The sequence below is a fragment of the Toxorhynchites rutilus genome, chromosome 1 (genome assembly GCF_029784135.1).
Source record: "Toxorhynchites rutilus septentrionalis strain SRP chromosome 1, ASM2978413v1, whole genome shotgun sequence".
NCBI classification, from domain to species: Eukaryota; Metazoa; Arthropoda; class Insecta; order Diptera; family Culicidae; genus Toxorhynchites; species Toxorhynchites rutilus.
Genome location: NC_073744.1, coordinates 164,172,994 through 164,195,566, shown reverse-complemented (window position 1 = coordinate 164,195,566; position 22,573 = coordinate 164,172,994). Strand labels below are relative to the sequence as shown.

The 22,573-nt window shown below is 33.6% G+C and overlaps 2 protein-coding genes across 7 annotated transcripts in view; one reads left to right on the top strand and one right to left on the bottom strand.

Annotated features, from left to right (window-relative positions):
* Positions 1–22,573, top strand: part of LOC129762894 (glutamine-dependent NAD(+) synthetase) — a 163,189-nt gene that overhangs the window by 26,032 nt on the left and 114,584 nt on the right. The window lies entirely within an intron of this gene.
* The window catches only part of LOC129762892 (cytosolic carboxypeptidase Nna1), a 114,298-nt gene that overhangs the window by 25,702 nt on the left and 66,023 nt on the right, over positions 1–22,573 (bottom strand). For 5 of the 6 annotated variants that reach the window (XM_055761483.1, XM_055761480.1, XM_055761481.1 and 2 more), the window contains exons 3-11: positions 14,801–14,953; positions 13,279–14,141; positions 2,283–2,435; positions 1,911–2,211; positions 1,683–1,787; positions 1,445–1,620; positions 1,222–1,384; positions 1,008–1,166; positions 882–950 (exon numbers count right to left, since the gene is read on the bottom strand). In XM_055761483.1, coding sequence (XP_055617458.1) covers positions 882–950; positions 1,008–1,166; positions 1,222–1,384; positions 1,445–1,620; positions 1,683–1,787; positions 1,911–2,211; positions 2,283–2,435; positions 13,279–14,141; positions 14,801–14,953 — 2,142 coding nt within the window. The remainder of the gene's footprint in view (positions 1–881; positions 951–1,007; positions 1,167–1,221; positions 1,385–1,444; positions 1,621–1,682; positions 1,788–1,910; positions 2,212–2,282; positions 2,436–13,278; positions 14,142–14,800; positions 14,954–22,573) is intronic. The other variant, XM_055761486.1, reaches the window with a different exon arrangement.

The following is a 22,573-nucleotide window of genomic DNA, read 5'->3' as shown; positions in this document are numbered from 1 at the left end:
CACTTTTGGTATTTTGAGAAACAGTAAAAAACATTAATTCGTGGATCGTATCAAAAGAGGAAGGAAGAATATAAACCAGAAATAGTTATTTTATCGATTATTTGTATTTTGAAGTACTGTGCATTAAATTTTGTGCACAATCAATCTGCATGGTGTTCAAAATTCTAACAATGCACTAACTGTGTGAAAATTACAACAGAATTCAAAAAATGGGGTGCTTCAAGAATAACAAAAAGGTTTCGCTCAAATGCGAATTTGTTCATTTGGTTTATTGCTATACAATTTAGAATACTTGCAATTATTTACATTACACGTATGAGACAAGGCAACTCGATCACGTTTTGCCGAACCGATTCGTTGATCCCGATGACGATACTCACATGAAGGCACGAGCGGACAAATAATGCGAACACATAGAGACGGTTAACACAAAACAACACGCACACAGAAATTTCTGACGAATTTGTCGCAGAGCAAAAATGAAAAATAAAATCAAAATCTCCAATTGCAACTCTGTAAGTTCGATTGGTTTCTAAGCTACACCATCAGCTACAAAAGTACAACTGCTACCGTGGCTTGTGCTAACTTCCGATGCTATTATTTACAATCACTGCCGATAATCTCTGAGTGTTGCTTCGCTATGATCGCTTTATTCTACAGAACGCGTAGTAGCGAGCAGAGGGAGAGGAAACTGCGAAAGATAACCGCTTCGATAAATGCAACGTAATTTTTTTGTGTCAATAAATTTAAGTTAAGATATTCGAGGCTCGTTAGCTCTCGTTCAGCCACCACCAGGCCTGCTGCTGGGCTATGCGGCGCGCTTTGCGCAGTTTTTTCTCCCTCTTCCGCAACTTTCGCAACCGTTTCACGAAAAAATTTACTTTGATCGGGTTATCGTCGTAGTAATCCATCAGCGTCTCGCAGTAGGCCCGGCCGATGTGCTCGTAGTCCTGTGAAAGGGCATCGATTTTAAACGTTCAATGAAAAACTCAACAAGAGAAACTTACCGCCGCACTGAAGTGGGTCCCCGAACGACCTCCCATGGTGCTTCCACCGAAGGATGCCTCCAAGGTGTAGCTGTTGGTTACCCCCAGAACCCAGACCACTATCCGGCCGGTGCCCTCCTTGTTTTTCTGTACCTTGAACTTGCAGTTTTCGAAGGAGAACTGTAAAGGAGTAAAGAAAGATCAGTTCGAGCCGTTCAGGATCGGCCACAGGTACCTTATCGGCGACATTCTTGTGCAACATCAGCGGAAAGACCTGCTCCAGCAGTCTTCGGTCCGGATGGCGCTTCAGATTCTCACACCCGTAGATGAACACATTATGCTTGCGTGAGTGGGCGTGCATATCGCAGTACATTGCAACGCCGCAGTCCTCCATCAGTCTGTGGAAAAGCGTCGAGCGTCAAACGAAGTTAGGTCGTGATCGATCGGCAGTTCGTTACCTTCTAATCATTGCCTTAGTGTTCCAGATCGAGGGGTACGTCTCCCGGATCACCGTCCGGTACTGTCGGTTGAGATCGCGCCCGGTCAGCGAACTGCGGGTGTTCCCCACGATCACCCCGTCCGGATTGAGCATAGGCACTAGCTTAAAGATAAACTTGTGGCGAAGTTTCTTCGCCTGCGACTGGAGTTAGTACTGTCCCACACGCATTTCATGGATTCAGCTCGACCCATACTTACCACGTATGAATCACCAGTGATGAAGTCCATGAGGCCCTTCATCATCCACGACGAAGGGCTCTCGCCAGGATGAACACGTGCGGTGATGATCACCGCTTTCTTTTTCTGAAAATAGAAACCAAACGACAAAAGGGAAGAGTTGAAGCGCGTGACTCTAGCTGTCAGCTGCCCGACGTGTGATCGAAGTCACGCGACATCCGGAAATAGATCCACCGGCAGCTTGCTCACCTTCTGATTGTCGTCGTCATGCGTTGACGGCGCCGTCACGGTCAGATAGTACACATTGTTCCCGGCCAGCGATCGACACAGCAGCCGCAGCTTGCAGAACTTGGACTTGACCGGATTCCGCTGGATGCACATCAGATAGTCTTGCAGGTCGGAGTATGTGTACGGATAGCTGTGGGCAAAGTAGACCGTGTCCTCGTCGTACTTGAACTCGATGTTGAACGACAGCGTGAACGAGCTGTTGCCGATGAAGTCATCGTCGTCGTCATCGGCCGGCCTGTGGTGGTAATTGCTGTGATTGTAGCTGTTGTGAACGGAAAAATGGGGAAATTTTTTTCAAAATTCGAGTTTCCTTCAACAAACGATAGCGCTCACCCATTCTCGCTGTCGTTGCGGAAGTAGGCGATATTGTCGCCGCAGCGCTGCCACCCAACGTGATTGTACTCGGCGTCCAGCGTGGAGTACATCAGTGGCCGCATCCCTTCCTTGTACAGGCTGTCCGGTTTCGTAAGGTTGATGATTGAGAACCTGGTGGCCGGGATGAGGAGGCATTCATAAGAATTCACATTTAAGTTCAGTTTCTTGAAATTGATCGTAAAAGAGAAGAAATCTCATTGTCAAATAAATGATTCGTTGAAATTATGCAACGATAATTTTGTTGGAACCTTGGAGAAGCTCCCACTGCATCCAAAGAACAGCTAATTCATAATTCTCTGCGAGTGTCAATATAGAGAATCGATGCGCACTATATCTTTACAAGACTGAATATGCGGCACCAAATCTTCAACATGCGGCTGAAAAGCATCTCTGCAAGTTGTTTCCGACAGATTCAACGGACGAAACAACTCGCTCCAAAAATAATGAGCCTGATGTTGATTATGCAACACGACAACGTTCGACCATATATTGCAAAGCTGGCACAATACATCATGTCATGATATGACTTGAAATATTGAATCATTTCCTAATCTATTCATTTTCATGTTTCGAAATTTTCAATTTTCGGAATTTAACCATTTTTCAGAATTTCAAAAACATTAATTTTGAATTCTAAAAAAAAATTATTTTTCATAATAAAATATTATTTTTTATGAATTTTAAATTTTTGGCATTTCCTATTTTTGGAATTTTTAAATCTCAAAATTTTTAATTTAATTTAATAATTCCGGAATTTTTTTTTGATTATTTTGTTTTGAATTTACAGTTTTTGAAATTAAAATCTTCGGAATTTACTTCGAACTTTCGATTTTAAATTTTTTAATCTTCGTTTTTTGTTTTTTTTATTTTCGGTATTACTAATTTTTGAATTGGAAATTTTTAAATTTTTCGGTTTTTGGTATTTTTTTTCGAGATGTTTGATATTTTGTTTAAAAAATTGGGGGTCTTAAAAAAATTCTAATTGTCGAAATTCCAATTTTTTTAAAATCAAAAATGATTAATTTTTGTTTTTTTTTCTAAATTTTCGGAATTTAAAATTTTTCGGATCTTCGGAATTTTAATTTTTGCAATATTCAATTTTTAGAATTTTCGCCATTTTTAACGCATATTCGGTTTTTTTTGTAGTTTTTGACATTTCAAATTTTCATTTTCAATTTTTATTCGAGATTTTCGATATTTTAATTTAAAAATTCGTGGTTTTAGAAATTTCTAATTTTCGAAATTCCAATTTTTTTGAAATCAAATTTTCGGAATTTAAAATTTTCCGGATCTTCGGAATTTTAATTTTTGCAATATTCAATTTTTAGAATTTTCGCCATTTCTAACGCATATTCGGAATTTTTTATTTATGTAGTTTTTAACATTTTAAATTTTCAGAACTTCCGGCATTTTCAATTTTTGAAATTTTCAATTTTCAAAATTTTCGGATTTTCAATTTGCGGAATTTTTGATTCTCAGTTTTTTTACCAATTTAAATTTTCAGTATTTTTTATTTGTAGCTCTCGTATCTTCCAATTTTCAGAATTTTCGGCATTCTCAATTCTCGGAAATCTGGAAATTTACATTTTTCGGAATTTTGAAATTCTCAGTTTTTGGAATTTCAATTTTCGGTTTTTCATTTCGAATTTTTAGCAATTGTAAATTTATTCAAAATTAAAAGTTTTGGGATTTACAACTTTTAAAGTTTTCGGCATTTTTATTTTTGGAATTTTTGTTTTACGGATGTTGAAAATTTCAGTATTTGTTTTAATTTTCTAAAAAATCTTCGAATTTGAAACTTTTTCAGAATTTTCTTGTTCAACATTTTTACCATCAATTTACGGAATTTTCGATCTTCATGATATTCGAAGTTTCAATGTTTGGAATTGAGCATTCTCGATATTTAGAATTTATGGATATTTTAATTTTTGTTATTTTTCATTTTTGATTTTTCATTAATTATCCTAATTTTAAGTTTTTGATTTTTTCTTGGAATTGAAAGTTCTCGAAATTTTAGATTTTCGGAGTTTGTATTTACGTTATTTCAAATTTTCGTTTTTTTTAAATTTCCGAACTTTCGGAATTTATATTTGTGGAATTCTCAATTGTTTGCCATTTTTAGTTTTCGGAGTTCTCGATTTTTGTACTTTTCAATTTTTGGAATTTAAATTTTTTGAATAAAAAAAGCTCAAAATTTTCGATTTTAGGAATTTAATTTTTTTCGATTTTTTTTTCAAATTGCTAAGTCTTAGAGTGTTTGAATGTTTTGATTTTTTAGCTCGCTATATTTTTAGTTTGTGACAATTTCTATTCTCAGAATTTTTGGAATTTTTAATTTTCGAATGTTTTCAATTTTCAGTTTTATATTTTTTGGTTTGCGGCCATACAACACCATTTTAAACAATTTTCGATGTGAATGAAAATTCCTAAAATCAAAAATTGTTAAAGGTTAAAAATACCTTTTGAAAATAAGATGTCTTAAAATCGAATATCGAAAAAAAAACTCTAATTCAAAAGCTTAAATTTTTTTTCAGAATTTTCAGAATCGTTAATTTTTAATTTTCAAAATTAGGTTATTTTCAAAATTTTTAAAATTTTCAAGAATTTAATGTATGCAATATGTTTTTTTCGAATGTTAAATTTTTATGAACATCAATTTTCGGCATTTTCTATTCTTGGAATTTTAAAATCTCGAAATTTTTAAAATTTCAATTTTTTTAATTTTTTGACGGTTTTTTTTTTAATTGACAGTTTTTGGAATTAAGATCTTCGGAATATTCACATTCCAGAATTTTCCGACACTCTCAATTTCGGGAATTTACTTCGGACTTCCATTTTTTAAAATTTCTAATTTTCGTTTTTTTTTTTTTTTGGGATTTTTTTATTTTTGGAATTAAAAATTAAAAAGAAAATCGGATTTTTTTTTGTTTTCGAAATCTTTATTACTCAGAATTTTAATTTTCGGAACTGAAAATTTTCGATATTTTATTTTAAAAAGTTGTAGTTTTAGAAATTTTGAATTATTGAAATTCCATTTTTTTTGAATTAAACATGATCGATATATTCGATTTTTGGATTTTTTTTCATTGATTTTCGGAATTGCACTTTTTTTTTAATCTTCAGAATTTTCAATTTCAGAATGTTTCTCATTTTTGAAACATATTTAGAATTTTCGATTTTCATAGTTTTCGACATTTAAAATTTTCAGAATTTTCGGCATTTTCAATTTTCGAAATTTACAATTCTCTGAATTTTTGGAATATCTTATTTTTGAAATTTCTAATTCTCAGTATTATCTCCAATTAAAATTTTCGTTATTTTTATTTTTGTAGTTTTCAGAATTTTCAAGTTTCACAATTTTTGGTACTTTCAACATTTTGAATTTTGAAAATTTCAATTTTTTAAAATTTTGAGAATTTTGAAAGTTTTTTGAATTTTGAATATTTCTATTTTTCAAAATTTTCGAAACTTTCATTCTCGACAAATTTTTCGAATTTCAATTTATTGGAATTGAAAGTTTTTGGGGATTTTTGATTTTTGGAAATTTGAATTTGTGTAATAATTAATAATCGGTGTATATTTTTCAAAATTTCCTGAATTTTCTATTTTTGGATTTTTAATTGTTTTCTAAATTCTCGATTCACGATTCATTTTTTTAATTAAAATTTTTCGCTCCAAACCAAAATTTCGTGAACTAAATATTCTGAGCACCCCAAATATCCAATACCGAAAAATAGAAATTCAATTTTCCAAAATTTAAAATTCTGAAAATCGAAAATTCCCGGAAAATTCCAAAAATTTGAATCCCGAAAGTTGGAAATTTCGAAACTATGAGAATTCAAAACTTTGAATATTAAAAATGAGGGAATTTCTTAAAATTCGAAAATCAAAATACCAAAAAATACCGGTGCAAGCTGCTCTGCTTTGTGCATATTCTGAAAATGCATTCTGAAGCAAAAAAAAAAACTTCGCACTGAACGGTCGTAGCAGATCAGAAATGACGATTTGTCGCAGCAAATTATTTATTGCGTTGCTTTTTTTTCTTGTATAGAATGACGCACAAGTTTCAGCTACGATTGTAATGATATTGGTATTGCCGCTACGTTAGTTACCGATCCAATCGGAACATTGGATTTCAGTTTAGACAATATTTGATATTTTCCAATCATTGAAGAGTATAATATAAATATAATTTTGTGATAAGTGTGTCATCAACAAATGGCCCAATCATTAGTATTCGTAATCATTCCTAATTTCGTAACGAGTAAATTTTGTTAGATTTTTATTCCACACTAAAAAACTTCAAGGTCAAAGTAGTATTTCGATAAAAATGATTCAGAAACATTTGAATAAAGAACAAATATCCAAGATATCCAAGTGGATTTTTTTTAGATCCAGTTTATTTTTTCGTGGAATTGTATTCATTGAAAGGCGCCATCCAGACAAAATTGACGAGAGTCGAGACAATTTCTGTGATTTGCATAGACAAAAAATTAAATTAGAAATAAAATAGATTCGGAATGACATCGATCACAATGAAAGGTGTTATGTCAAATAAAATTATACGGACACTTAGTACTAATCCTATGAACATCAAAAACATCATGAATGTACTGGACTGTTTTCGTAGTTATTTTCACCGAACATTAAGAGTTATTCAACGCTGCGGTGTGATCAGCTGCCGTTATTTTCGTGTTATCCACAGATAATTACAAGTTCAACTCTGGCCTGTTTCGCTTTCGGGTGGCGAAATCGAGAACCCGAAAAAAAAAATCGAAAGGTGCACGTACGCGCATCCGCTTAATATCCATGTTTTGCACTTCGTTGATAAATGATGCCCACTTCCTCCCTTCGTTCTGATAGAGAGAGAGAGAGAGAGGTGCGCATAATTACCGGTTAGCCAAAAAACAGGCAAGCAGAGCAAAAAAAATCTGAGTAAAGTCGCTCCACTTATCATAAAATTTGAAGAGTTGAAATTGAAACCGCTCGCACCGGTAAATTGTGTACAAAATTGACGCTCGTATCAAACCAATTACCGAGAACCTCATCAACTGAAACCATCTGGCAACTGGTTTGACATTGTGTTTCTCTAGCGCGGAAAGTGAAGAAAGAGCGAAAGCCAAAAAAAAAAATCAAGTTTTCGCGTTATCGTCAATTACCCATCGGATTTCGCTCTCTCTCCCGTGTTAGAATGCACCTGGTTCAAGATTCTTTGTCCGCGATGTAATTTTGCAAATTGCCAATACCGTTAGATTGGTTTTTGCGGTAATTGATAGCTTACCAGAAAAAAAATATTTTCAAGTCGTAAAACGTCAAAAATAAGTTATGGTGAGTGTTATTAAGGCATCGCAACCATCTGTATTCACTCAGATGTCAAGGGAGTTGGTTTTATGATTCCCTCAGGGATGTTTTCCCAACCGCATCAAAATTCCTCGAATTGAAACGATTTTAACGAATCAGCTGGACGCCATAAATCATCCCTTTCGGATGGTGGTAAAGGTGGACAGAATATCCCACCCACGTCTCATGTTTGACTTATAATCACCCGATTGCCAAATTCTCTGATGCTGCGGCGCTGACAGAGCAATAAATCGACCGTAGAAAATTCCACAACTCTGTCAAATGCTTCCTTCTAATCGCGTATGTCAAACGCCACAAACCCAGACATCGCGGTGTCATCGACTTATGGCAAAATTAAGAATCCCCAGCGACAGCGTTCAATGAATTAGCACACGTGTCGACGAGGACCGGACACCGGAAGAGGTGCGCGACAAAGTTGAAATCGAGAGCGGATGGATTATTTTTAGCGCGGCACAAAATACGTCATTCGAGCTCCGGCTGGAGTTCATAATCCGTCGTCGTTCGTTGGGTAATCGATATCGTTTATAATAAAGAATCGCCGCTGGTGCTGCCGGTCAGTTTCATAATTTTATTGGGGTGGTATTTTTGGGAAAAAGCGCCGCTCGATGTGTGTGTTGTGGTCGTTAGTTTTACTTTGTTTTTTTTTTGTTATGATGGAGTGACTAAAAATTATGAAAACAGTTTCCTTATCAAAACAACGAATTGGATTTTTACACGTACCACAAAGAATGGAGACAGAATTTGATAACGAGCAAACTAAATTTTAACAAAATTATATTGATAACCTTTACAATAATGTATGAATACAGCCTTCCATGCCAAACCGATGATCAGGTCGGACTCGATTATATACAGTCCAAAAAAATGTTTTTTTTTATATTTCAAACTAGCTGACCCGGCAAACTTCGTCCCGCCCAAAATGTATTTTTCGTTATCACATTCACGTTGTTTTTTTACTAAGCGCACGTCCATAGGTCCAATCGCAGAACTGTTCATTGATTTATCTTCTAATCTACCCTTTAAAATTACCTTTTACTATAACATTTCTAGTACTTCTACCAAAACTCTACATTATAATATAATATCAGATTATTTTCAGACACAATTCTCGTTCAAGATTTTTCAACCACTTGCAAATAACATGTTTCTCCGTTACATGGAATAAATGTTTGATACAGAAAATATGATAGAATACAGACAGCCCTAAACCGGACAATTCCTTTCTCGAGCTCTTATCAACACAGTCGGTGGTCAATTTTTATTTTTATAGATGCAATAACATATAGGAGTGCGTATTGTCACATTATTTCAATTGTCATGTTTGGTTGAAATACAGTAGAAACTCGATTATCCGCGAAGGCGAGCTCCCTAGTAATGCTATAAACCTCCCCGAAATTTGTCAGTGTCTACCATTCACTGACTTTCTCACTGTTTTGTTTTGTTCATGGCTTTCATATTATTTGATCACTGATGTACACGACCTTACAGATGGATAGTTCAATAATTTCTGTATTGATGAAACATAGTTTTTATCCTAAAATATCTTTTTTTCGCGTTTGTACCTCATTTTTAGTCCTGTACTGCGTTATCCGAGAATTTCGTTATACGCGATTACCTAGCCCGACTATTTCGCTGATAATCGGGGTTTGACTGTAGGTGTATTATTTTTACAGGAAATGGAGAGGGGGGACCCAGGACCCCCCTCTCCATTTCAGAGGAGCCATCATAGAAACATTTCTCATATTCAAAAACCTTCACATGCCAAATTTGGCTTCATTTGATTGATTAGTTTTCGAGTTATGCAGAAATTTGTGTTTCATTTGTATGGTAGCCTCCCCTTAGAGAGAAGGGAGGAGTGTCGAACCACCATAGAAACGTTTATCGATCCCTAAAACCTCTATATGCTAAGTTTAATACCATTTGTTTGGTTAGTTTTCGAGTTGTTCAGCACCCTCCCCTCCTCCTCTTTAGAGAGGAGAAAGGAGTGTCAAACCATCATGAAAATATTGATTGCTCCCTAAAACCTCCATACGCCAAATTTGGTTCCATTTGCTTGATTAGTTCTCGAGTTATGCAGAAATTTATGTTTCATTTCTATGGCAGCCCCCCTTTAGAGGGGTGGGAGGAGTGTTGCAGTACCTTAGAAATGTTTCTTGCCCCTTGAACCACCACATGCCAAATTTGGTTCCGTTTGCTTGATTAGTTCTTGAGTTATGCAGAAATGTATGCTTTATTTGTATGGTGTCTATCTACCATAGAAACGTTTCGTGCTCCCTAGAATCTTCACATGCCGAATTCGGCTCCATTTGCTGGATTAGTTTTTGAGTTATGCAGAATATTGTGTTTCATTTGTATGGTATATTTAAATATTCAGAATTTCTGGAATACCGGAATTATGAAATAGTGCAATTCATGAATAATTCTCCAATTTCCTTATTCTCAAATTTTCGAATTCCCAATTATCAAATTCTCAATTTTCAACTCAACAAATTTCTAAATTCTGATGTTTTGAAGTTCTTAAATACTTGAATTTTTTGAATTCCTCAATTATCAAATTACTAAATTTTCAAATACTCAAATTTTAAAATTCCCTAATTCTCAAATTCTTTAAAAAATTCTAAAAATCCCAACTTTTCAAATTCTTAAATTCTCAAATTCCCTAATTCTAGTTTTCAAATTTCCCTCTTCCCTAGTTCACAAATTTCCAGATCATCGAATTTCCAAATTCTCAAACATTCATCAAATAAGCAAATTTTGAATTATACATTGTTTTTAAATGATCAAATTTTCAAATTCTTGAAATTTAAAATTTCTAAAATGATTATAAAATTCTTAATTTCTAAAATCAATAAATTTTCAAATCCTCAAATTCTCAAAAAAAAATAATTTTTGAATTCTCAAATTTCCAAATTTTCAAACTCTCAAATTTTGAAATAATTCTCAATCTTTTCTTATTCTCTAATTAATAAATTTTCAAATTCTATTAATCCTTAAATTCTCAAGCCCTCCATTTTTTTATGTTGAATTCTCAAATTCAAAAAAAACTCAATTTCCCTAATTCTCAAATTATTGTTTTTTCAAATTCTCTATTTTTTCAATTCTCAAATTCCCAAATTTTCATATTCTCAAAATCTTAAATTTCCAAATTTGCAAATCCTCCAGTTTTTTGAATCCTCAAATAAGTAAATTGAGGTAAAATAGTAAATAAAAAGTAAAATCTCAAATACTTATAAAATTTCCAATACAGGTCGGACTCGATTGTATATAGTCGACCATTTTTTTTCAACAATTATTTTCAAATCCTATACATAATCGAATCTCAAGAAAACAATTTTTTCAATAATGTATGAATGTCAAACATTAATAGAAAAATAGCTTTTTTGTGATTCGATTATGTATTGGATTCGAAAATTAACGTTGAATGTGAAATTGCGATTATATATAATCGAGTCCGACCTGTATCTAGAATTCTCCAATTGCTCAATTTCTCAAATTCTCAAATTTAAAATTTTTTGAATTCTCAAATTCTCTAATTTTCTAAACTCTGAAATAATCTGAAAAATCTTCCAATTTCATTATTTCTCAAATTCTCATGTTCCAGTTCTTCATTTTTGAAAATTCTCAATTAATCAAATTTTCAAATTCCAAAGTTTTCAAAATTTGAATTTTTTTTTTAAATTCTCAAATTGTTCAAATTTTCAAATTTATAAATTCTCAATTTCTCAAATTATCGAATTCTTCAATTTTCAATTTCTCGGATAGTTATGAAATTTACAATTTCTCAAATTCTCAACATGAATAACTTTCGAATTCTCAAATTCTCAAGTTCTCAAATCCTCACATTCTGAAAAATTCCAAATTTCCCAATGCTCTAATTCGCTTATTCTCAAATTTTAAAATTCTCAAGCTCTCGTTTTTTTTTAAATTTTCAAATTCTCAAATAATTATCAAATTCTTTAATTCTCAATTTTTGTTTTTTGAATTATCAATTACTTAAATTCTCAAATTATATCATTACCAAATTCTCAAATCCTCCAATCAAATCTAAAATTCAAAAATTCTTAAATTCTTAATTTCTCAAATCAATGAATTTTCAAATCCTCAAATTATCAATTTCTCAAATAAAATAATCTCTGAATTCTCAAATCCTGAAATAATCCTCAAATTTCCCAGTTTTCTAATTCTCTTATTCTCTAATTCTCAAAATCTTTTTTTTTGAGCTCTCAAATTCTCAAGCTCTCATTTTTTTTAATTCTCAAATTCCCCAATTCAAAAACTCTCAAACAACTATCAAATTTTTTATTTCTTGGATTCTCATTTTCTCAAATTAATGAATTTTCGAATTCTCAAATACTAAAATAAATTCTCAAATTCCCTAATTCAAAAATTCTCAAATTCTCAAGTAATTGTCAAATAATTTCTTTAGCTCTCAAATTCCAAAATAATTCTCAAATTCTTTAATTTCCCAATTCTTAAATTAGCGAAATTTTAAATTTTTAAATTTCTATTTTCTCATATTCTAAAATTCTCTAATTCTTTAATTCTTTAACTCTCAATTAACTCTCAACTTCTCAAACTCTCAAATTCTCAAATTAACAAGTTTTCAAATCATCATTTTTTAAAATTCTCAAATTAAATAATTATTGACCTCTCACAAACTCCCTTTTTTTCTACTCAAATTCCCAAACTCTCAACTTTCCAACTTTTCGAATACTCAAATTCTTCACTTCTCAAATTCGGAAATTAACAAAATTTCATATCGTTAATCTAAAAATTTATTGATTGAGAAATTTGTTAATTTAAAAAACGCGGCAATTCATAAATTTGAAAAATTTGGATATTTGAGAATTTGGAATATAAAAAATTTCGAATTTTGGAATTTTGAAAAAAGAAATAGATTTGGAAATTCGAAAATTTTTAAATTCGGAATTTTAAATAAAAAAGGTTTGACATTCTCAGTTTCTGAAGCTCATAAATTCCATTTTTTTTAAATTTTTAAATTTTCCAAATAAATTTAAGAATTCTTGTTTTCTGAATTCATTGGCAATTTCTCGAGATGAACAATACGCTAGTAATTCATAAAATTGAGAACTTAACCTTCATTTAACCTAAAAGTAATATCTTTTTCGGCATTGGAAAACCCTCATTCATTCGCCTGATATCGACAAGATTTCGTGTCGTACTCATAAATACACGTCTTGTCTTCAGTAGGGGAGCCAAAACTGAGTGTTAACAAAGTACAAATTATTATTTTTGTTGAAAACCGGGAATCTGTAGTTACAAATCCCTGATTTTTTGGGTTTCACGAGTAATTTGTAGACTTTTTTTAAACATTCGTTTCATGCATATCGTTTGAATATCTCTGAATAAATTTAATGTCTCTCCGACATTCATCTGTAGCATGACGTCCTGCTTCCGCTAGTTCGATCTATCGTGAAAGGATGTAAAAATCTGCGTCATCATATTCGAATCCCTGCATCCACAATTTTCTGTAGTTTACCGGAATGGGTCTAATGTGCAGTAAGGTTCACGTGTACAGATAACTCGAAAAATATTACTACCGCCAGAAGAAAATCATGAGTCCTACACTCACCTGTAGATCACCTTCGCCTTGGTGTTCTTCACCCGGAAGTAGAACCACTGCGTGTGCCGGTTGGTGTACATGTCGGGCCGCAGGTACAACTCGTAGTACGTGGGCGTGATCTTGATCGCCCGGCCGAGGTTGCCGCTCTCGAAGCGCGACTCGAAGATCAAATCGTCCACCTCGAAGGGGTTCGGATGGGCCGTTGGTTGCGGCTTCGATCCCCCCACCGTCGAACGACTAAACTGGGGAACAGGAACAGGAACGGTACGAGTTGGTGAACCATCGGTTGAAGACATTGTGTCGGTGGGGTTGAGATTGTTGGTGTTGTTTGTGGTTGTGGAGTAGATATTGGGTGAAAGATGAAGAAGTGTTGGTGCCGTTTCGATCTCGTGCTTGCTCTGCTCGCCTTCCGAATCGTTGTCGGTCTCCGGTTCGCTAGCGTAGAAATTTTGAGAACTACCGCTGCCAAGAATTGGGTGGATAGGCCCATCACGAACAGGCTCTGTCGCGGCGATCGGCATCGTTGGACAACTCTTTAGGACTGGACTTGCCGAATTGGAGGAGCTATCTACGTCATCTTCCTCATCGTCCTCAGTATCCTTCACGATGGATTCACAAGTGACTTCCAGAGTCATCTGTTTCAATTGTTCCCGTGTGAAGATCTCCTCTTCTTTGTTCATTTCTTCGCCGGTCAAAGGCGAATCGTACTCGCTTGGACCATATTTCAAAATGCCACCGTCATCGCTATCACTACTGCTAGTGCTACTAGACCCATCGTCATCTTCTTTATCGCTATATCCGTAGTAATGAAACAGCGAGTCATCATGCAGATCTAGTAGAGGACTGGCGAAAGACCGGTCATGGTAACAATCCTGCCCAAATGGAAAGGGATTACTATCAACCGATTCTACCTCATACTCTTCCGCGTTATTATCATCGTAATCGCAATCGCAATCGCAATTATCATCCTCGTCATCATTTGCTTCATTATCATCGCCTGGCTCGTGGTACAAAAATCGTACGCATTCTAGGACTAGCTCTTGCAGCAGGGAATCGTTAGTAGAGGCTTCATCTGCATCCGCATCATCATCATTACCCGCTTCACGATACAAAAATCGCACACACTCCAGGATCAAGTCTTGCGGCGAGGAATCGTTAGCAGCGTAGCACTGACGGGAAATGGCTTCCTGGAGTGTTTTTTTATTTGTGATTTGGTGGTATGCATGTGTTAGTTTCATGATTGCAAGAGTGTGGGTATATTCGAGTGTTAAAAGAAAGATCACTTTTAGAGAGTTGCTCATAACACAGCGTACACACGGACACACTTGACTTCCACTTGAAATGACTCAGGTTAGTAGTAGCGGGGAGGTAGACGCAGGACGGAGGCGCATTAGAGAGACACAAGAAAGAGAAGGCAAAACTCTGGAGGGTTGCTGAACTCCGCGATCCATCCATTCGAGAGCAACATCACTCATAACAACAACAACAACACTATGGATTAAAAAAGGGGCGAGATTGACGCAAGACTTACATAGTGAACAGCACTGGTTGGATTGTAGTTGAACACGATTACTCCGTTTTCCTCCCCCACGGGACGGGGCTGAAGCTCCTTCCCCGTTGGCTGGTAGTACGGTTCCGGTGCTTCCGGTGAATAGTTGATGTGGTAGATGCGTTCCTCCAGGACCTGCGGGAAGATATGTGCGCTTAGTTTTTAGCAATTTATACATACAATACTTTTGAATTATGATTCCCATGTTTATCCAAAATGTAACATCAATTCATTGTCATACCCCAGTGAATTTTTCGCTTCCAAATTGTTTTCAGGTTTATTTATTTGAGTCTTTTTTTTGCTGGTATTGAAGTTTGATGTTTTAAAATAACGTAATAAAATTTGTAATTCTTGTGTTCTCATTAATGCATAACACTTTAAGTTTTCTTATTTTCGTTCGCAAACTCAAACTCAAAGTTTGGCAAAAGATTGTTTATTTGCGTCATATTGTATAAGTTGAGGTTTCAATGCCGAATAATGCGTCTTGTTTGTATCCTGAAGAGCAAAAACAATATATCTACAATAATATTTTGTTTATTCGGTCAATTTATTTATTGTTACCGAATTTATTGCAATTTTTCCATTATTAATATTTTTAGTCGAAGAATTACTGGCTTTCTAGATTGTTTTTTTTTTATAAATTTTATGTATTCTCTATTAACCCAAACGTTTTTAAATTTTGCTTTTAAAGTGTCTTGTGTTATGTCATTTTGTATCTTTATTTCATATCACTTTATTTGGGTATGAGTATTTTTTGGAGTTTAGGAAGTTAAAGAAGTTAAGGAGTTAAGGAATCAAGACTATCATCCTTTTTGTTATTTTTTTTCATTTTTAGAGTTTACATTATTTTTCCGTAATAGTATTCTTTCTTCTTTCGAATGTATCCAAGTGTTTCCCAATTTTTCCTCCTAGAAAATTTTTTAATTTATGTTTTCTGTGTCCATTTTAATCAATTTCTATTCTCTATCCATCTTTTGGGTTCGAAATGAACGTGATCGACTTTATGATTTACCACAACTTCGTCGAGAACAATTTTTATCAATTATTATTTTTTTTTTTAAATATTTTGTTGGTACTTTTTGTGTTTTAATGCGCGATTCATTAAAAATTAGTTAATATTTTATTTTTGATTTTTTAAAGTTATATATACTTCTTTTTACAATTTTAGATTTTTGTTCTTGATTTTCATAGACTTACTGTTATTTTTTCAATTTATCGTTTAAATTTTTTCTTTATTTTTGTTCCATTTATGTTCTGTTCAAAACAATTTCTTATTGATCTTCCCTGTTTGGAAAATTATGTGTTTTTATTCTTACGAACATTTCAATTGAACTACTGCAAATCTAGTAACGCAATAAATCTTCTAGCACTGGTAAGCGTACATCGAGAAATATCCAATTGAAATCCTCACAGAGTGGATACCGATCACAGCTCTTGAATCCCGCAACAAGGATTGTTATCAGATAATATACAAAACGTGGAAGTATCGTGGATAATGGAATCTAATTTTTTGATTATTCTATTAGACGGATTAGGATTCCAAAATGGTTTCGATTGTTGATTCCATTTTTTTTTTAGTTTTCGTTTCATCGTAGAACTATTGATCCACAATTCCCTTTATTTTATTATTCACGATTTCATTCCGTAAATATATGTTTGATTCACATTCATTATTTTCTTTTTTTTAATGATTGAATTCCTAGTTTTCAATTTGTTTTCAATAAAGTCATGATTTTAGTTTTCAACTTTTTATGTTTTGTTGATGCTGTTATTCTGCTCATTATGTTTATTTTGGATCTCGAGTAAATTTATTTTTAACTGTTGATGACTTTTATTTAGCTCAAATGTGAGACTTACTAATTTAGAAAAAAAATCAAGTTTCAAGATTACCTTCTCTTCATTTTTTTCTTTTTATTGTTTTAAAAATCACACAAATTTTATTTCTATTTTCGTCTTCCACTATATTTATCATGAATTTCATATTCTATGTGAGTGTTGTTCTCAGATTTTCATTTTTCTTCATTTTTTTGAATATAGTTATCATTTTTGTTATTTATTGTTCTTAATACTCTTATTTCGAAGCTTTTAAATTAAATTTAGGAATTATAAACATAATGAATGTAAAAATATACACATTTTTAAATATTAGAAAATTGATTGAAATAGATTCCCTATTATCTCTATTAAAAATGTGAGGAAAAAAATCATTCATCAGTGAAATGTATGCAAAAATGATTACCTATTGAAGAAAAAAGACTGGAACATATATTATCAAAAACTGTTTTTATGTTGAATTGTTGCTTTGAATAGTGTCCCGAGTCGAAGGTTTGGTATTCATTTTAAGAGAGGAATCGAAAAAAAACTCGAACGCAATGAATTACCATCAGAATTCAGCTCAAACATTAGAAAAAATTGGAAACGTCAAGAAATTACGAAAGCAGCTTTCTCTCTTTCTCTATTTCTTTTCTTATCCCTATTATTTCCTCTCTTTCTCTCTCTCTCTCTCTCTCGTTCACTTTCTGGCTCTCGTTCGCTTTCCCTTTCTTGTTCACTTTCTTTCTCTCTCTTTCTCTTTTCCTTTCTTCTCTCTTCTCTCTCCTTCTCTTTCTTTTTCTTTTTTTCTTTGTTTCTTTCGCTCGATCTCTCCCTATCTCTCTTTCTCTCTAGCTTACCCACTCTCTCACTTTATTTTTCTTTAGCTTTCCCACTTCCTCTCTCTCTTGCTCTCATATTATCTTCTCCATAGTTCTCTTTTTGTCTTCTCTCTCTCTCACATTATCTTCTCCATAATTCTCTCTTTGTCTTCTCTCTCTCTCTCTTTGTCTTCTTTCTCCATCTCTCTCTCCTTGTCTTCTCTCTCTCTTTCTCTCGTTTACCCTAGTCTCTCTCCTTCGGTGAAACGTCTTGTGAAAGATTCAAAACAAAACAAAATGGGTACCGCAGTATCTGCCTGAAAATCTATTTGCCTATGGTTTGTATTATCTGTTTCGGTTCTGTTTTGTTTGGTATTTTTATGATGTTCAAGCCAAGATTTCATGTTTTAATTCAATACGCATTTATTCTCTCTCTTTCTCCCTCTTTCCTTCTCTTTTTCTCACTACTCTCTCTTGTTCTTTCACTGATTGAGATATGAAAGACATACCGCTCTATCTCTATCCCCACTCTCTCCTGGGTCTTCCTCTCGCTTGCTCTCGTTTGATCGCTTTCCACTCTCTCTCTCGCTCGCTCGCTTTCTCTCTCTCTGGTTCACTTTCTCTTTCTCTCTCTGATTAGCTTTCTCACTTTCTTTCTTTCTTTCTCTTTTTGTCTTTTTCTCTTTCATTCTGTATTCTCTTCTCAATTTCTCTTTTTCTACTTTACTCTTTACTTTACTCTCTTCTATCTCTCCTTCCCTTCTCTTTCTTTCCTCTATCCCTCTTTTTCTTTCTCCATTTCTTTTTCTCTTTCTCTCTCTCGCTCGTTTTCTCAATATTTTTTTCTTCTCTCTCTTTCTCTCACATTATCTTCACTGTTTATTTCTCTTTTTCTGACATTTTCTCGTTTTTTATTTTTCTCTCTTTCTCTTTCTTTTTCATTCTCTCGCTTTCATTCTTTCTCTCGGTCTCCCACTCTCTCTCTCTCTTTCTTCCTCTTTCTTTCGGTCTGCAACTCTTTTTTCTTCTACGCTTGAGATCCGTATTTTTTTATTAGTGTGTTCATTTCCATTTTAGGGTGGCCCGAAAAAACAGAGAAGATCCACTCTTTCCCAAAAATTGCTGTTTTCATAAATTTATAACTTTTGATATCAAATTAAAACCAATTAGTCTTTTCGGAAAAATATTACACTTGCAAAACATTTTTTTTGCAATTATTAATTGTATTGGTTTATTTCTACTGTTTACATGGCTTTGGACTAGAAAGAGCCATATTTTTTATATTTTTTCTTGAAAGCTGAGGTTTTTTTACATTACATATCAAAAATGAGAGAGGCGTTTTTGACTTCTTTCAAAAATTCATAACTTTCAATCTACTGAACCGATTCGGATGATCAACATATTAAATTAAAGCCAATAAGCTAGTCTAAATATCACACTTGAGAAAAGATTGTCTGCTAGTCGCGTAGATCTAGTCTAGTGGCACAGTAATATTGAACGAAGACTGAAAACATTTTAACTTTTGAAAAATCATAACTCAAAAAAGAGGAAAAAGACCTATTTGATGTTTGGATATATTATGTCAAAAACCTCAGTTTTTTAAGAAAAATATAAAAAATATATAGCGCCCTCTATGTTTAATCGCGAAAACTATGGAAAACTAACACAATCAATAATTACAAAATACTAAAATCTGAATTCTTCGCAAATGTTATATTTTTTCATAGAAAACTAATCCATAAGCTTCAATATGTCGATCATCTGAATCTGTCCAGTGGTTCAAAAGTTATGAATTTTTGTGGTGGAAAATTGTTTTTTTTCGAACCAAATCATAACCCAATCACGAAATAAAAAGCCTCTCTTATTTTTGGATATGTAAAAAAATCCAGCTTTCAAGATAAAGTATAGAAAAATATGGCGCCCAATAGTCCAAAGTCATGTAAACAGTTAAAAAAAATCAATAATTCAAATTTATTGCTAGTGTAATATTTTTCTAAAAAAAACGAGCTTATTGGATTCAATTTGATATGTCGAGCATATGAATCAGTCTAGTGGTTCAAAAGATATGAATTTTTGAAAAAAAAGTGGAGATACCACTGGGGTACCAATAAATGAATTTTTACTTTTCATTTCACGATTTTAGTATTTTTGTATATACAATATCCAAATGAAAAATTCATCCGCCACTCATTTTTCAAACAGAACGAATATCCTACCGCAGGTACTCCATTCATTATGAACATCATCACTTATCTCCTGCTGTAATTGGTGATTGGTACTATTAATAATACAACAATGGAATGATCATAACAACTGTCTCGCTGTAAACGGTCAAACTGTGAACATTCGAACAATAGGAATACTCTTACGTCGTAAAAGGCGACATTGTGTAATTAACAACATGTTTCTCGATAAGATAGAGATACTCTTACGACTAAATGGCAACTGCGTAATTTACAACATTATCGTTTACCGATGAAAAAATGTACACGAAGAAATCCGGCTCTGTTACAGCTAAGTGCTAAATCATCACTTATTCATTTATTAATTTATTAGTATGTGGTTACAAGAGACGAAACAAACAAGAGAGTGCGCTGATTTTTTAGGTGTTAGGTGAGGAAGGGTAAATTCACTTGCGAGATGATATCATGGGCAACGCCGACACAGCTTTTGCTACTGCTAAAATGCAATGCATTTTCTTGACATTCAAACAAAAAATAACTTTTCAATGAGTTTCATTAAAACATTACACGTATTCGGTCCCACGCGTTGCTGGATGTAATCGATTGAATGTCAAAAGCGAAAATCACCTCGTATAAACATTATTATTAAGGTTTGTCGACAAAACACCGTTTTGTCTCAAATTCCGAACACTTAAGCTTTGTTGGCCATTAAACAGCGTCTCATTACTCAAAATGGTACTTTTTCGCGAAATTAATGTAGTTTTTGGAAACAATAGTTTTTTTTTCATTTGTTCACCAAAAAGTTGATCTACAAATACATATTCATGGTGAAAAACTAAACATTTGTTTGTCTTACATACCGAACAGCAAAAATGAAATTTTTTGAAACAAATAATAACTTTTGAGCTACTAAACCGATTCAGAGATTCGATATATCACATTAAAGCCAATTAGCTATTCTTCTTTGGAAAAATACTATACTTCCAAAAAAAAAAATGGATTTTAAAATTGATTCAAATTCTGAATTTGCTAACGCAGACATTTTATCGCTGGTTTTGACAGTCACTTTTTTGCAAACGCTTAGTATTATAAGTTATAGGCAGTATCGACACCTGTAGATGATCTTAAAATGAAACCTATACCACAAAAAATGTCAGAGTTTTTATTATTCAATTATTTACAACATTAAAGTTCAGTAAATTTACATTTAAAAATTAAGTGGTCGGAATTTGAGACAAAACGGTCCGCCCTGAGCAAACCGATAATGTTACTGCCTCGGATATTCCACTCAAGTTCGTTCGCCCCAAGTTCAATCGAGTTGTGATAATGTTCCATTTCTGTCAAAATGGCAACGGATTTGGAAGAAACACATTTTTTGAAAACGAAAAATATAAAAGAAAATTGATTACTCTTGGTTCTCTTGGGAAGGAAATTGGTTCTATGTAACAGAGTAACATATTTTGTGCAAGTGGGTAAAATTTTTGAACGAAAGTTGTGTCTGATAATGCTTGTATATTATGGATAAAATTTTGGCAGAAATGTTAGTAAAAAATATAGAAAAATAGTAAAGTTAGTGCCAGAACTATGTCTCTGAATATTAAAATAACATCGAGTCATAATTTCAATGTTGACAATTTAAAATTGCTGTTATTCCGATAGAGAGTAAATTACTCCTCAAATACGAATGAATTATTTCGACATTTGTTTTTCATCTAGACACATTTGCATAGAACTATTAAATTTGAAACGGATTTCAGAAGGCAAAAATCTATTTCGATCGAATCGCTATATTCGCAATCAAATCGCCATATTCGCCTCAGCTGAGCAAAACAATTCAATGTTCATATGATGGTTGAGTTCTGCAGTTCGATGAAGCGTAATAAATACAGTAAAACCTGTTTTTGTGCGGTTTTTTTTGTGCGATTTTTTTGGTGCGGTGTATGAAAAGAAGCATATTTGACGAAGTTATCGTCCATTTTGTTTTTTTCGATGGTTTACATGCATTTCAGTGCGAGAAAAGCATATTTGCGTCTCAATTATCCACTTCTGAAATCATTCCCCTCCTCTCATCAAATGCTCTAAGTTTTTCTAAGTTTTTGCATGACATGATTTCTAACAGCAACACGTTTCGACATGCTACTAAAAGCACAAAACAGCCACGCGCAACCGAAAAGGCAAAGTGTCCCATCGCAAAGCAGGGAAACAAAAGGAAATTGAACGGTGAATGGCGAGGATTTGAGTTATTTTCTTGGGGGAAACTTTTTTATGCGATCCCTATCTACCGCACAAAAAAAGTTTTTTTTTTTCAAAATGTGTACCGAACACGATTTTTTAAAGCTACTGGTGAAGTTTTGCACGATTTTTTTTAGGCGACTTTTTTAGTGCGGTCCCTATCCCCCGCACAAAAAAAGGTTTGCCTGTAGAATCCGTGAATAAGGGAAGCAATATGTCTGTCTTTCAAATTCAGAAAACTGATTTGAATACTCCTCGATTGAATGGCAACGATAAAATAATGTGCTACAAAATTGGAGGGTATATTTTCTCCAATGTAGTTTTTGTCGTATCTTTGGTTTTTCAATTTATGAGTGGGACCCAACAGTCAATTTGGCCGTCAATTCAGAAAACGGTAGGCGGTCATATTCAAACGGTTTTATTTAGCTTGCCCTGTAATCTGTTTGCATGTTTGTATGTTTGTAGCGCTGACCCACATTAATAGAAATTTGACTCCCTTTTCTGTTGATCGATTGATCTGAAATTTGGAACACACCTTTACCTCTGTAGTCATTATAAAACAGCGTATTTCATGATCTTGAAAATCCAAGATGGCGGCCGCTAATAAATGACGGATCACATATTTTCTCAAAACCTTACCGATATGGGTTTTCTAAAACTCCATCAATATGGGTATCAAATGAAAGGGCTTGACTAGTTGAACACGG